The sequence below is a fragment of the Aulonocara sp. 'chitande type north' Nkhata Bay genome, linkage group LG1, assembly GCF_057382095.1.
Source record: "Aulonocara sp. 'chitande type north' Nkhata Bay isolate Kocher_YH1m ecotype deep benthic linkage group LG1, A_spYH_male_GT1.1, whole genome shotgun sequence".
Classification (NCBI taxonomy): domain Eukaryota; kingdom Metazoa; phylum Chordata; class Actinopteri; order Cichliformes; family Cichlidae; genus Aulonocara; species Aulonocara sp. 'chitande type north' Nkhata Bay.
The window spans coordinates 28,815,586-28,831,553 of record NC_141344.1 but is presented as its reverse complement, the minus strand read 5'-3'; the positions used below and the strand labels follow the sequence as shown (position 1 = coordinate 28,831,553).

General features: G+C 42.0%; 1 protein-coding gene across 1 annotated transcript; it reads left to right on the top strand.

Annotated features, from left to right (window-relative positions):
• Positions 1–3,896: 3,896 nt before the first annotated feature.
• On the top strand, positions 3,897–6,746 carry LOC147339285 (E3 ubiquitin-protein ligase RNF128-like). The gene has a single exon (XM_086291847.1). The coding sequence runs from the start codon at positions 4,308–4,310 to the stop codon at positions 5,391–5,393; it is 1,086 nt and encodes a 361-aa protein (XP_086147973.1). The 5' UTR covers positions 3,897–4,307; the 3' UTR covers positions 5,394–6,746.
• The last annotated feature ends 9,222 nt before the right edge of the window (positions 6,747–15,968 follow it).

Sequence of the window (15,968 nt, the reverse complement as noted above, 5' to 3'; positions counted from 1 at the left end):
ATTATGAAAGCAACTTTAAGGTTGACAAATGCTTAAATCATCAGTCTGGCATTTCTGTTGCACCAGTGAGCAGTGCACACTAGCCGAATGAAGCTGAACTTGCTTGTTTTGTTGTGCTAATTGTGATGAATGATGCTGAGCCTAGCTGTGAGTTAATGGCGCCCCTGTGTGGCATTGACTGGGTTTGTGGTTTGCTGGTCATCTTGTGTAGACTGATAAGGGCCTAGCCTGGAAGTCATGCAACAAAGAAATAAGGCAATGTTAAAAAAAACCCTAAAACAAAAACCAACACAGGTATTCTGGTAAATAGACGGTATGCTTGGAGATATTTTTTAAAATACTTGCTCTTAAAGGTTTTTTTTTTAATGTTTATTTACAAGATTTTAACTTAAAATTACATAAAATCAAATAAAAAACAATGACATCCAAGCGCAGAAAGTAAGACAAAAACCAAAAAACCAGAACAGGAAAACAATAAAAGAAAAGAAAAAAATAAGGCAATATACAAACATGCAATCCTCTCTCATAGCCAAACCCTAAACAAGGGAGGAGATGGTGATTTCCAGGCTCTAAGAATAGCTACAATAGCTTTTAGCTACAATCATGTCAAACATTAAGGGTTTCTGAAGAGGACGTCTAAGTGCCAGTGAGGTTAGGGAGCAGCCTAGCACTGCAAGTATACAATCCGGCTTTAATTTTAAGTCATAAATCCGGTTATACATATTAAATATCTCTGCCCAAAAAAGTTTAGGGCAAGACCAGAAAAGGTGGGCAGTGGTTCCTTCCATTGCTTTGCATTTTATGACACAATGAGGAAATAGATGGAAAAATGCTGCCTAGCTTTATTTTAGAGAAACGCAAACGATGAAGGACTTTGAACTGCCTAAGTTGTAATCTGGCATTAACAGAGCATTCTTTAATCTTCTTCAACCCATTGGCCCACAAAGTGTCCGATATGTCTACTTCCATGTCCTTAACGCAAGCATCCTTGGTGAGGTTTGTAGGTGGTTTAAGTGTAAAAAGTGTAGTAAACTGGCTGATTAGGTGTTTGGGATTTCAATCAAATAATCATAGAAGTCTCTATGAGCAGGTGGCTGATCCAGATGGGAGAACGAGTGTTTAACAAAATTCCTGATTTGTAAGTATCGAAATAAACGAGTGGAGGGAAGCATACATTTTGATTGCAACTGAACAAATGAAGCAAAACAATTGTCGATGTAGACGTCCTTAATAGTGCGGAGACCTAATTCTGACCAATGATTACACACAGGGTCCATCACGCCAGGTAAAAAAGAAAGGTTTGGCGTTATGGTGCAAAAATGGATAGGTCTGGCACAAAGCACCCCTAACTTGCTTTAGGATCTGAAGAGAATAGAGCTAGGACAAAATCTTTGCTAAAAAATTTTGGTAGGTATGTTTGGCAGGAAGGACCACAGCCCTTCTGAACAGCAGGAACAGCTGAAACACTGTTCCAGAAAACCCACGTTCTGGTATTGCAAGCCCAATAATATTGCCTGAAAACTGGGAGGCCAAGTCTGCCCTCAGAGGGTTTCTGCAAGTGTGCCTTTGAAATTGTATGGTGTTTATTTGCCCAGATGAAAGACATAATGATAGAGTCAATAGTTTAAAAATGATGATGTGGGAAAGATGGGTATGTTTTGGAAGAGATGAATAAATTTAGGAAGTACCACCATTTTTTTAAGTTTTATTTATTTTTTTATCATTTCATTTACACTCATAGACCACACCTGTTCAACAGCTCCTTAAAGCAAATATCTAATCAACCAATCACACGACAGTTACTACTGAAGTTCAAACTGAGCATCAGAACAGGCAAGGAAGGTGATTTAAGTGACTTTGAACATGGCATGGTTGTTGGTGCCAGACTTGCTGAACTAAGTATTTCAGAAACAGCTGATCTACTGGGATTTTCCCACACAGCCATCCCTAGTGTGCAGCATTTCTCTGGGAGAAAATTCCTTGTTGGTGTCAGAGGTCATAGGAGAATGGCCAGACTCCTTTCAGCTGATAGGAAGGCAAAAGTAACTTAGGTAACTGCTTATTACAACCAAAAGAGGAGAGCAGCTCTGAGCATGCAACATGTCAAACCTTGAAATACAGGAGCTACAGCTACAGAAGACCACACCGGGTCTTGTCAGCCAAGAACAGGAAACTGAGTTTACACTTCATACAGAATCGCCAAAATGCTCCAAGAGAAGATTTGAAAAATATTGCCTGGCTTGTAAAGTCTCAATTTCTGCTGACACAGCTGAATGCTAGGGTCAGCATATAGCATAAAAAACCTGAAAGCGTGCATCCATCCAGCCTTGCATCAGCGGTTCAGGCTGATAGTGGTGTAATAAAAACTGAGTGTCATTAAAACACCTCAACCTAGCTGTTGATGACCATAGCCATCCCTTTACGACCGCAGTGACAGCATGTTCATTGCTGTCAAATGGCCTCCACAGTCACCACATCTCAATACAGTAGAGCACCTTTGAGATGTGGTGGCACATGAAGCCAGCCAACATATCTGCAGCAACTGTGTGATGCAGTCATGTCAATATGGACCAAAATCTCTGAGACATTTTTCCAGCACCTTGTTGAATATGCTACGAAGAATTACAATAGTTCTGGAGGCAAAAGGAGGTCCAACTCAGTGCCAGAAAAGTGTACCTAATAAAGTGGTTCATAAGTATCTATCTCTTTTAATGACTCTGTTCATTTATTGGAATAACAACTTAGTACTGTTTAATCTTTTATTATTAAATTAACCTTTTAGGAGTGAATTAGGACAAATTCATTTCGTCCGTACTGCTTCCATTAATTTCTTTACAATTAAATTTTTTTTATTCTTTAAATTTTTTTTAAGTAAGTGAGTTTAAGTTCATCATCAAACTAACACCACTGAACACTGTTGAAATCACTATTCTTTTTCGGATTAAAATATAAGCAAATGCACACATGTGTCCAGTGCTGACAGTTTGCACGTCTGTCTGACTCACCTAGCTTGGTGGAGGTTTGTCTTTTCCTTTGACCACACCACTAACCAGCCAGCAGATGCCAGTATTAGATCAGAAAGTCTCAGGATACCTTTAGAATCTAACACCAAACTTCACCTGTAAAGAGGAATGTCTGTTTTTATTAACTTGAACAAGACATGAGGTCTTTTTTGGAGTGCGTGTTCATAACTTGACAGGGTAATATTTCTGGAATTTAAGGGTCAGAGCAGAACCATTGTTCCTGTTATCAGAAGCTGTGACTTCTAGCTGTGCTAAAAGGAAATATCTCACAGTCTTTTATTTACAGAGCTAGCCCCAATCAAATAGATTATTTAATAGCGCATTGTGTACACATTCTTTGTGTGTGTGTGTGAACTAAGGTAAAAATGGCTCAATGAAATAGAGCAGATCTCAATCCAGTCTCAATCTCAGGTAAACTATCAAGCTGGACAGCAACCTCACCATCGAATTTGTCATTTGAAGCCTTTCTGTCTCTTAGTGTTTGTGCGCTTTCACTTGTGTGTAAGAAGATACAGCGGAAACTTGACAGTTCTATTTCAGTGGTCACTGGTACACCTGCAGTGGTGGATGAGTCTCTAGTTACAGTATCAGCACAATGGAAAAACATTACTCTTGTGTGTCTTATCCTCTTCACTCAGTTTTTTTCGTAAGCCTGTAAAAATATTCAGCAACATTAGTCTACTGCAGTAGAATATGCAGTAGACTATATTTGTAGATTAGAGACAATAGCCACAAGGCAGCGGTGCAAAACTTGCCTGTCACCTTAACAAAACAATGATCGCAGCCGCAGAAAAAAGAGGAAGGAAACCAGTCAAACTAGAAAAACTGGCTGAGTTGCTTTTGTCATCATTATGCAAGGAGAATGCGGCAGTTTTTACAGCTGTCACAGTCCTGCCTTATGAAAGTCTTCTTATCATTTGCTTATCATGTCTTTCCTTCTCGAATGCTGTTCCTTGGCTCTGGAAACAACATAGGTCTGTGCGTTTTGTGTACTTCAACTTGTTGAATAGCAACACCCTGCCCTCAGCGGGGAGTGTTCAGTGTTCAAGGTTCAGGAAGATAACGAGAGGTGAGTGGCTGACGCGTAGCTTGTTTTATGTTACCAAAGGCTCGTGTCATATTACCGAAGACAGCAGGCTTGGTGAAACTATCGCCGGATTGAGACTGCTGAGACTTGAACAGACCAGGAACTGGGAGTTTTTTTCTTTTTTTGAAAAAGAAGTTTTGAAGAGGCTAAATAAGCCTGAGTAAGAGGACTTCCTCTTGTTCAAGAACAGTGTTACCATGGGTAAGAAGACACAACCACCTCTGCTGCTTTTGCTGTTTTTGTCAGGGCTTGTTCACTGTTCAGCTACCTTTGTATTTTGGACTGCCAACGTGGAAATAAGCTTTGTGAACAGCTACAATGAGACTGAGGAGAAATATTGTGAGTGTGGGTTGTATGGCCGTAACTCTCTGAGGAAAAGAGCTTTTGGCATCGTTACGCTTCCCGTGGGAGACCCCAAAGGCTGTGGCCCAGATCCTGTGTACGACCGCAATGAAACCTTATCACCGTGGATAGCCCTGGTGAAGAGGGGCAACTGCACCTTCGGTGAGAAGATCAATGCTGCCAAACGCCTCGGAGCAGCTGCTGTTGTTGTGTATAATGTGGACGGCAGTGGAAACAGCACTACACACATGGCACACTCAGATGCAGACGAAATTGTGGCGATCATGATTGGTAACACTCAGGGCATGGAGATTGTCAGGTTGGTGAAAAACGGGATTGATGTTCAAATGATAATTAGTGAAGGTGTGGCTCACGGACCCTGGATGGACACATACTGGCTTTACTTTCTGTCCATTGCCTTTTTCATTGTAACCGCAGCCTCCATCGCCTACTTTGTGTTCATCTCCGCAAACCGTCTCTACAATATGAGCATGAGCAAGCGCAATGAGAAGCGACTGAAATCCGAGGCGAAGAAGGCAATTAAGCGTTTGCAGGTACGCACGCTCAAGAGAGGGGACGAGGAGACCAGTTCGGACTCCTCGATGTGTGCCGTTTGTATCGAATCCTACAAGGTAGGCGATGTGGTGACCGTGCTGACGTGTGATCACATCTTCCACAAAACCTGCATCGAGCCCTGGCTGCTGGAGAGGCGAACCTGCCCTATGTGTAAGTGCGACATCTTGAAGGCCCTGGGCGTTGAGGACGACAGAAAAGAGAGCTTCTCTTCTGAGTCACCGCCAGATGTCACCGTGATCACAGTGACAGGAGACGCCCTGTATGAAGTCCCACTGACTGACCCAGGGAGCCTCGACCCAGAGAGACAGCAGCATCGCTATGACAACAGGGCCTTCGAGGAAGACTCAGAGGCTGCGAGGGGATGAGCAGCAGCAGTGGAAACAAAACAAAGCACAAATCAGGACACAGTTAAATTTCCTATTTAAAAGAGATATTTTTCTGGCACACAGTGATCCAGTGGAATCAAAGTTTAATCTATCAACAGAGGAGACAATGTTCATCTTGCAATGTGGACATGTTAAAATGATTTAAAAAAGAATCCAAGGATTTAAAATGTCAACGAATGTGTGTCATTAACTTAAATGTCAGTGCTTCTTCTTTGTTTTCTGTAGTGGGTGTGTTCATAAATCCGCAGCTCATTAGAATAGAATTGAGCAGTCGTGGAGCGACACCAATGTCAGATAGCTGTTTTGCATAGGCACAAAGCAGTTGATGTTGGTTAGGAAGGAATATAAATATCAGAAAGTGGGGCCAAATTTCTTCCAATAAAAGGCTCAATATTGGGCTGCTCGCAGTAATATACACCAAACGTTTCTTTTTCCTTTAAACTGAAATACAAATGTATTTCTCATAATCCACTTTGTCCTAATCACTGTCCTTTCTTTTTCTGAGTGTTTTTTTTACCATTTGCATCTGGGTTGTCATTCTGGATTTGCAAACACACCCTCATAAACACGCCTTTGTCTGGAAACACTGCATGCCATGCATTTCTCGGGCATGAGTAAATAATACACCTGAGGGCCAGAGGCTCATAGCATGACAGTGTGCTGAAGAAAGGATTTTCATGTTCAGTCAGATCACAACCAGAAGTGAAATGTAATGCAGTCATGTTGTAATAGACATATCTACCTATCTCTCTCTATATATATCTATATATATGTATAAAACAGGCATCTGCAGTGTAGATAATTTTCTTCCCATATGTTTTCTTGGCTGCTGGACGGGGGAATTACTGTGTAATTATCGTGAAATTATTATGTGTACTATCTTTTTAAGTAATACACTGAGACTGGCTTATCACTCAATCAACTTTATGTGTTAATATAAAGGTAACACACTATGGAAAGTACAGCTGATTTTCATTTGCAGACATAAACTGTTATTGATGAACATGTCTTCCAGGTTTTGCCCGTGCTCTACCTCTGATCTATCACACGGTTAAATATAGGAACGTGTTTGAGATTCTTCCACGATCCAAAGTGTGTCCCTCCATAAAGGATAAAGCTAAAGAATTGTTTCACTTCTTTGTTTTCTGGTGGGATGTGCCGATCATGGTACTAAAAAGATTTTATATCGAATCATTTTCACGGCTGTTTTACAGATTCCAGGAGTCTTAAATTGCACTGTAAAAAAACGAATATTACTTTCTGTATTAAATCACATTGATGCTTTTTAGAATGAAATAAATCCCTCAAAATGAGGCCAACTTAACGAGGACACATACTTGTGAAGTGGTGTTTGTTTGCGTGTGTGTGTTTTGCGGGATATATATACGAACATGAACATGAACGTGAAAAGTATGGTAAAGGAACCTCTCACTTTCAGAGATGTGTCTCTAAAGAGATAACTGTAGGAGAGAAGTGAAATTGTAATTACTCCTGCGTAGGTGGGAGCTGATACACACATACACACCTTAAGCTTCAGTGGGATAATCATCATACCACATAAGTATACGGGCTTGAACGAACAAGCCGAGCAAGCTCGACTACTCCTCAGGTGATCACATTTCCTGAGTTGGAAAAATCCAAACATGGAAACAAAACAGAGGCTCTGGGATGATGTGTCATATTTTTTTGCTCAAAACAAACAACATGCTGATAATCAGTCTGTTTAGCTAATAAATAACGTTAATAGGCTATCAAAATGGATCCAAAGTAGCATACTTAATACTGTATTACAAGCTAAATAGTTGCACAAATACATTTAAAAAAATGCTGTATTTGCTCCATTAATGAAAATGCTTTCACTGTCAGTGGTTTGGAGCCTGAGTGAGCCGAGGTCCAGTACACTCAGCAGCACGAGCTCTTTCTGTTTAGCAGAGATTCCCAAGCTTTTGGTTTTGTTTTCGATTGAATTCCAGTAATGACCGCATGTGACACCTGATGAAACTCAGTCAGTCAGCCTTATAACTTTACCACAGACCGTGGCCTCTGTGTGGCTGTGAATAAGGTTGAGCCAAATAGTACGTGTTTGGTTTTTTTTCCTTTTCAAATTGCTTGATTTTAGAACCCAGAGGTATCCGATAGTTGGCAATAAAGCAAAATCAGAAAGATATAATCATGAATTTGAGTTCCCGTGCATTCTTGAGCTTGTTGCTTGCTTTGCGTTTATTTTCTTGATTTCAAATGTTATGTTTTAGTTTTCTTTTTAAATATTCTGTGCCTCTGGGCTTTGCCTTGTTTTGTAGTCCTTATAATCAGAGGCTACACTAACCTAAACAGCAGTGAGTAATTAGTCCTTGGTGCTCATATTTTTCAGGCACACAAGCAGCATCTGTTTATGTCATACTTTTCACTTGCAAGGGTCAAAGTGCGCATTGTAAAACTAGCTTATAACACACCCTTATAAAAAATCGAATACAAAAACTAAAATGAGCTTTAACGTCTATCTGTTTTATTATATTGTCAGAGAGTGTCAGAATTTCCGTGAGTTGACCAAAGAATTGATTGATTTGTCCCAAGAGGAGTTTTTAAAAAAGATCAATGTAAGAGTGGGGTCAAGTTGTGCAAGGTAGGCATGGTTAGAAGTGCAGAGACTAAAGCAGCGATACTAACAGGGCATGAGCCAAGGGCAAACGTTTTCGGTGAAAGTCCTGCAGTCCTAAGCCCAGAGGGTGAGCTGAGTGTTTCCTCACATGGCGCTCCCTCTCCCCTTGGAGGCCAGTGTGTGCTGGATTTCAGGCCAGTGCTGTGAGCTCAGCTTTCATAGGTCAGATGGTTATAGTGGTATAACAGCATGACAGAGAATCAATACTGAACTAACTGGCCATGTTGGGAACAACTGGCTGGCTTTGGGTTAGAGGCATGATCTGCTCAGCGGCGGTGCTCTTCTGATTTATTGTAGTTGTTCTGAGAAAATTGAGTCAGAAGGTTTTCATTTAATGGCACACTAGTCGGTGGCTGTACCCTGGTACCACACTTGACCTTCAGTTCCAGATAAGAATCAAACAATGGAATTAACTACCGTAGTGGCCTGATAGCGTTATCTTCTCCTGTGCAGCCTAATCACAGTAAACATCTCATGTTTTTCTATGGCACCAAGTACACTTGGCTGGAGGCCTGCAGCTGGACGAGACAGTGGAAGGTGTTCGGGCCTGCTGTTTGTCGCAATTAAACAAGAACACACTGCTCTATGTTCAGGCATGAATACAATGCTTGTCTGTAAGGATCGTTCTGCAGCACCACCTGGTGGACACAGTAAATGCTTGCAGTGACTTTAAATTGCCTTCCAGAGAAGGTAAAACTGCATGGTTCCACCCTTTCATATTTGATCTTCAGGTACTTCAGGACAATTTCCTGCTTGAGTGGAACATACAGAGTAATAAATCCTTTCATAATGAAATACAGCACTTACTTGGCAGTGTGCTTTAATGGCCCAGTTGAGGAGTTCTGCTTGTCCACTTATTGAGGCATTGATATTCCAAACACACACACATACACACAAGTTCAAACGCTAGGATTTTGGATTGACCTTAAACTAGATCTATCTATCTATCTATCTATCTATCTATCTATCTATCTATCTATCTATCTATCTATCTATCTATCTATCTATCCATCCATCCATCCATCCATCCATCCATCCATCCATCCATCCATCCATCCATCCATCCATCCATCCATCCATCCATCCATCCATCCATTCATCCATCCATCCATCCATCCATCCATCCATCCATCCATCCATGAAGCTTCAGTGGAGCAAAAGAAAGTCTCTTTAATCGAATTACAGTACTTGGTGCTTCTCCATGGCTCTCTTGTCCCAGACTGTCTGAGTAATTATCTTAACGAACAAGAGAAATTCAATTATAAAAGCGCACTAAGAAACAAATGAATCAATTTAGCGAGGGAAGTACAACATAAAACATTTCTTATGTTGTGCTTACACAGACAAATAAATCACAAAGCCCCCTTCTTCACATCTCACTGGCTCCGTGATGAAGTGAAAATATTGAGAATGCTAGTCACAGCTCTTCTCTGCAGGTTTATGTTCAAAGTATTAAGAAGACTCAGACTCTTCTGTTCAATAAAACCTACTTGATATTTTACTGGTGACTGATGTGGCTCATGTCTGGCTACTTATTGTGTTGTGCATATATCTATACTCCCCAGCCCAGCAGCACTGTTTCAGGTTTGTGCAGGTGTGAGTTGTAGCTGCCGCTCGATGTTGTCAGGCTTTCCTTCCTCTTGTTGTCCCTCTGGTAGATCAGATAGTGCTGACTGCGCCCGACTAAACAAATCCAATGCTGTGGCATTGTTACTTCTCTGACATGTCCTTCCTGTCCGACATGTCGGCTGGCTCGCCATTAGTCGCTCTCTTTCCTGCTCGCAGCAAAAGGGCAGACATGCAAGGTCAAAGGAAGAGAGATCACGTGTGGCTAGGAAACATTTCTTTCCCTCTGACTCAACGGAAGAAAGCAATGTCACACCATTTTTACACCAGGAACAAACAACTCATCTGATCTATGGATTGCATCAGTCTTTTAAGTTTTGACTTTGAATTATCATTTTACCTGTTCAGTCTGGTTCAGTGTTGAAAGACTGAAGGGACCGCAAGCCTGCCATCTAGTGGAGAAATATTAATCCAACATTATATTCACTATCTGAGAAATCAGGGGAATCTTTGTCATTCATTAGATTCTGGAGAAGCTGTGCTTTTTGATTTCTTGATATATGTGTTAATGCATTATGATTGTTAATTAAGACAGTGCGCAGAAATTTAAAAGCACTAATACAAACATTTGTCAGGTCCACCTTTTATAGCTGCAAAATTAAGTATGATTGCAACTCTTTAAATACTAAAAATGCGTCAGGGTTTACATGCTCGCTTAACAAGCAAAAGATCCCCAGTTCAATCCTGGGAGGAGACACACATCCCTTCGGGGATGCATCAGGAAGGGTATCCGGCATAAAAACTCAAACATGCGAACGGCGACCTCCTGTGAATAAGGGAGCGGCCGAAAGTAGCTTCCTCTTCTTCCACCGTGTGAATTTGAAGAATTAACAGCTTTGATGTTATTACAGATATGTCTGCATATGTATTGCGTTGCAAAGTTAACATGCTAAGCAGCTCCTCCAGCAGAGCTTCGTGCAGGCTGAAGCATTATCTGGTGGAAGATTTAAACATCTGCTGCTCTGACGGGAATGTGCTGCACAAATTTACAAAAGTCACTCACGGAAAAAGTAGTTCTTCCTAGCATGTGTGCATGCTTCTGCAAAACATCTGTGACCCCACCTAGTGTAAGGGATTCTACTTATTGCACCCTGAAAATGGGAATTTCTGTTTTTCCTAGACCTTTGTAACAGCTTCCACACTACCAAATGCATGTATAGCAGATTGAAGCTGCTACAGTTGAATAAACTTTATCATGGGTCTTTAAAATTCCACCATGCAGTGTGGGATCTGGTGATGGTTTGGTCTTCTTTTCTCTTCTGCATATTCCAAAAACAAAATCCCGCCACCAGTTGTTCATGTTATTACCAGAGTGCCACCCATCACACACCTACAGCACAATTGCGCACGCAAGACAAAGGGGAGAGAAACAGAAAGACAGATAAAAAGGGATGGTCTGCGTGCCCTCAGAGAAACCAGCGTTTAAATTAGAAAAGGGCTGGATGGGCCTGGGCCCCCTTTCCCTGGTGGGTCGCGGAGTATGGGGGTGCCTACTGGGGTCAGCGGGGGAGCTGGCCCCAGGTAGGGGTCACTTGCCCCTCCCTTCCTTCCCTCCCCATCTCCAGCTGCCTCCCTCTTCCCGCTCCACCACAACCACCCACACATGCAGGACCTTGGAGTAGGGGTATGTCACCAGGGTGCAGAGGAGGCCACCCCCCCCCCCCCCCCCCCCCGTCCCCTTCTGGCTGCCTCTGCCTCAATTTTATCCCACAACTTGGACATTCACATTACTCACACTCTCATTACACATACATATAGGATCTTGGGGGTGGGCACGGTACACGGAATCCAAAGTACCATCAGGGTGTACACCTCACCCCTGGCATCGTTGCCCACCTCTCAATGTTAAATACACGTAGACATTGAGGGCCAGCAGGAGGGACCATGCGCTTACCTGCTGCTCTCTGGCAGGTAGCTCCATGCCCTCCTGGGTTTTAAATGCACCTTAGAACACACATGCATCAACACTACATATGAGCGGGTGGAGGGAGGTTTGGAGTCTTCTCTCACCCCCGTTCTCTGCGACCTGCTGGAGCGGGGGGGCTAGGAGGAGGAGTTGGCCGTCCGACTGCGGTCTGGGGTGTGGGGCCTCCCTGCTGCTGCGGAGTCGGGGCGGTCTGCCTCCCCCCACCGCAGGGAAAAGGGTAACACCACCTGGGTCTGGGGGCAGTTCCCCCCCTCCAGGGGCAAGGGTACCTAGACCCGGGGCTTAGAGTACGCTTGGGGAGTGTGATCGTGTGTACAGCGTCTCTTTATGTCTGTCTCCACGTTGGTTGAGTGTGGAGTAAGTGTATATGAGAGCATGAGGGTGGGAATGGATGTTTGTATATGTGTGTGCCTGTATTTCTGTGTCTATATGTCAGGTTGGGTGTCAGGCGCCACCTCTCTGGGGACATCTTAGGCCCTCCAAGGTATGGAGGCCTATCTCCCCCTACCACCACTTCCCCTGCCAGTGGCGGACTCCCTCAGACATCGGTGCGTTGGAGGTTCTTTGTGTCCGGGGATGGGCGTCCAGGTACACACCGGCTCACTCCTTGGCAGCCGCTTATCGGGGCCTGGAGCCTGGGGCTTGCTCGGGCCCCTTCGGAGGTGGGGTGCCCCCGGCCTCTCGGCCTGGGGCTCGGTCACTCAGGCACGGCTGGCTGCCGGCGGAGCTCACGGGCGCGTCACTGCAACTCCCCCTGGCTTCTGCTCCGCGGCTGCTGAGTGAGCCCTCATCTGGGACTCTCCTCAGCTCTTTCCGGGACAGTGGCGCGGCTGCCCCTCTGTTGGTCTTCCTTGGTCTCTTGTGTTCTGGGGGCCTCTGGATGTCTGGAGTTTTGATCTCCTCCATACCTGCTTCATGCCCTGGAGGACGGGGCTGTGGCCCCCCCACACCCTCTAGCAGATCATTACATGAAGGAACCTTTTTAAAAAACAAAAAACAAACGCGTCCATGCTCACAGGTGTACACACGGGTGATCACACCCACAAACTACACCCTTTTTGGCTCCTACCTCAAAGCACACTGTGTTCTGTTGATCTTATGTGCTGCACAATAATGTTTAATATTTAGTATTTACTGTCATATTCCCATATATCATTGTGATGTTGTTTATTCTATTACTCTTGTTCTCTTCTGCTTGTTTTCTTTTTTCTTTCTCAGCAGGTGACCCAGGTGATTGATATATGCATTTTCTTTTCTTTTTTTCTTCTTTTTTTTCTTTTTCTGCTCATTCTGTTGGTTTTTGGTTTTTGCCCTTCTGCCCCGTCCCTCTTCTCAGCTGTTTCTCTTTCCCTCTTTCTTTCGCCCCTTCTTTCCCCCAGTCAAGTCTGTCCCATATTCAGTAAGTGAAAATAAAATAAACAATAAAAGGTGAATCAAATGGACCATTATGGCAAGGCTGGGATGGTCAATTTGGTAAAGTAAATCCGTTGGGCATCTTTCTTTGCCTTTAGACAACAATTCTGATGGCAAAAGAGCCAAACGGGACAGGCAAAAAAGAAAAAAAAAAGAAAAGAAAAAAAAATTAGAAAAGGGCTGAGAAACACGTCTGCATTCACAATCAGCCTCTGTCTCCAAAGCTTAAGTGACCGCTTAACACTGAGCTCACACCTGTCTGGATACGGGCCGCGTACTCATCGTATCAATTGGCCCGGGGTGAATCAAGCATCCGCAAATCCTATGTGGTTTGCCCATCAATAGTTGTATTTGTAAATACTTCATGAAAATGATTTGTCAGCAGTCTTCGACCTCGGTGATTGGGCCGCGCACCATCACTTGCTGGAAAAATATCCTCTTGTCTCCCTCTTAATATTGATGTCCCGAGGCAAGGATTCAACTGACGTTTCCTCTTGAAGAAACTGCCACTCAGCACAGTTTGACAACACGAATCAATGATCAGGCCGCTTTTCATCAGCTGCTGCCATTTTGTGTAATTTTATGTATGCGCGTCTTACTGGAGGCTAACTCTTCAGAAATGTCAATAGCTTGTGAAAGCGGGCATGTGCTTCTATGGGCAGATACATGCGCCTGTGCGCCGGGCTCCTTGCAAGTGGTCCATCAATCCACTCTGATTAACTCCTCGTGTGTCCTGTTGCCCGTGGCGTTTAACTAATGACCCATTTGCTTAATTGCAAAGAGTAAGCAGGACAAAGAGAAATGCAAAAGAGCCTTTACTTTGGGATTGATGGGAGGGGCAGGATGTTTGATTTGGATTTGGGAGTAAGGGAAAATGCATATGAGACTTAGGGAAAAGCTAAAGTAATGCCATTAAACAAAGAACTGGTATGTGCAAGTCTTGTGGTGCTAGTGTTAAGCGGGCGCTGTTTTGCTGTGCTGCTTGTCTTGTTGTGATAGCAAGGTATTATACTGAGTGTGTGTCTCTGTGTGAGCCTCCATCCATTGTTGAGTTTCCATATGTAGCACAACAGAAACTTCAGGTTCTTCTCTGTTTTTTTTTCTTCCTGCCATGCGCTGTCCCCAAACACAGCACACACTGTCAACAGTCATCCGTTCACTCTGACCATCTGTTACAGGCCTGCCTGGGCTTCCCTCAACAGTTTGTCCACAAGCTGTGGCTGCCATTTGGTTCACCAATAAAAGTCACTGGAAGAGGTTTGTCCCAATTTTTAAATGCTAAGGGTCATTGCTTGGACATGGCTCAATTTCAGTTGGATTTTGCAAGAGATGTTTGATGAAATGAGAGCAAATCTGACTCACAAGAAGTGATGTTTATCCTTTCCTTATCATGGAGATAAAAAAGGATAAACTCTATTTCATTGTTAGTGTGATACAGCCTTCTACTCTGTTTTCCAGTTCATCTGCATTCCCTGCTGCCTGTGTGCTCTGTGTCCACCATGTGTCTTTTACAGCAACACGAGGCTCTTCTCCATTTATATTCATGCAAAGCCTCCATGCCAGTGTCTCTCTCTCTCTCTCTCTCTCTCTCTCTCTCTCTCTCTCTCTCTCTCTCTCTCTCTCTATATATATATATATATATATATATATATATATATATATATATATATATATATATATATGTGTATATATATATATATATATGTGTATATATATATATATATATGTGTATATATATATACACATATATATATATGTGTATATATATATACACATGTGTATATATATATGTATATATATATATACACACACATATATATATATATATATGTATATATATACATATATATATATATACACATATATATACATATATATACATATATATATATATACATATATATATATATATATATATATATACATATTATGGAATGCCCTTTAGGAAAATATTATATATATATATATATTCCAACCAAAGTCTGAATATATAGAATGAAACTTGAATATATAGAATGATCTTTTGAATATATAGAATGAAACTTGAATATATAGAATGATCTTTTGAATATATAGAATGAAACTTGAATATATAGAATGATCTTTTGAATATATAGAATGAAACTTGAATATATAGAATGATCTTTTGAATATATAGAATGAAACTTGAATATATAGAATGATCTTTTGAATATATAGAATGAAACTTGAATATATAGAATGATCTTTTGAATATATAGAATGATCTTTTGAATATATAGAATGAAACTTGAATATATAGAATGATCTTTTGAATATATAGAATGAAACTTGAATATATAGAATGATCTTTTGAATATATAGAATGAAACTTGAATATATGGAATGATCTTCTGAATATATAGAATGAAACTTGAATATATAGAATGTATGAACCTCATTTTTAGAGATGATGTGTTTCTGAATTCTCTGCCTTTACAAAATGGCATCAGCTGAACAATTTCAGTACTTTTTAGAGCTTGACAACTGTTTTGCGACAGCTGTTCAAATTGCAAATTTCCATAGTCCACTAGTTGTATCCTGTGGTTGTACATAGAGATGGACCGATCCGATATTACGTATCGGTATCGGTCCGATACTGACCTAAATTACTGGATCGGATATCGGAGAAAAATAAAAAATGTAATCCGATCCATTAAATATCACGAAAGCACCTCACAAAACTTGCAACACGCCGTAACTCACCTCAGAACGTTAGCACGTCGGAGCAGTATGCATCACGTGATAGAGCGGCTGTGGCATGCGGGACCTGTGGTCTGGATAGCATTTGGAGCTTCGCTAGCAACCTGGCATTTCATCTCCGACAAAGTTAAAGCAAGTGTGTAAGTCCATCTCTGAATGTTTGTAAAGCATTCCTGCGTTAAGCTTAACGAGCGACTGCCTCTCGCTC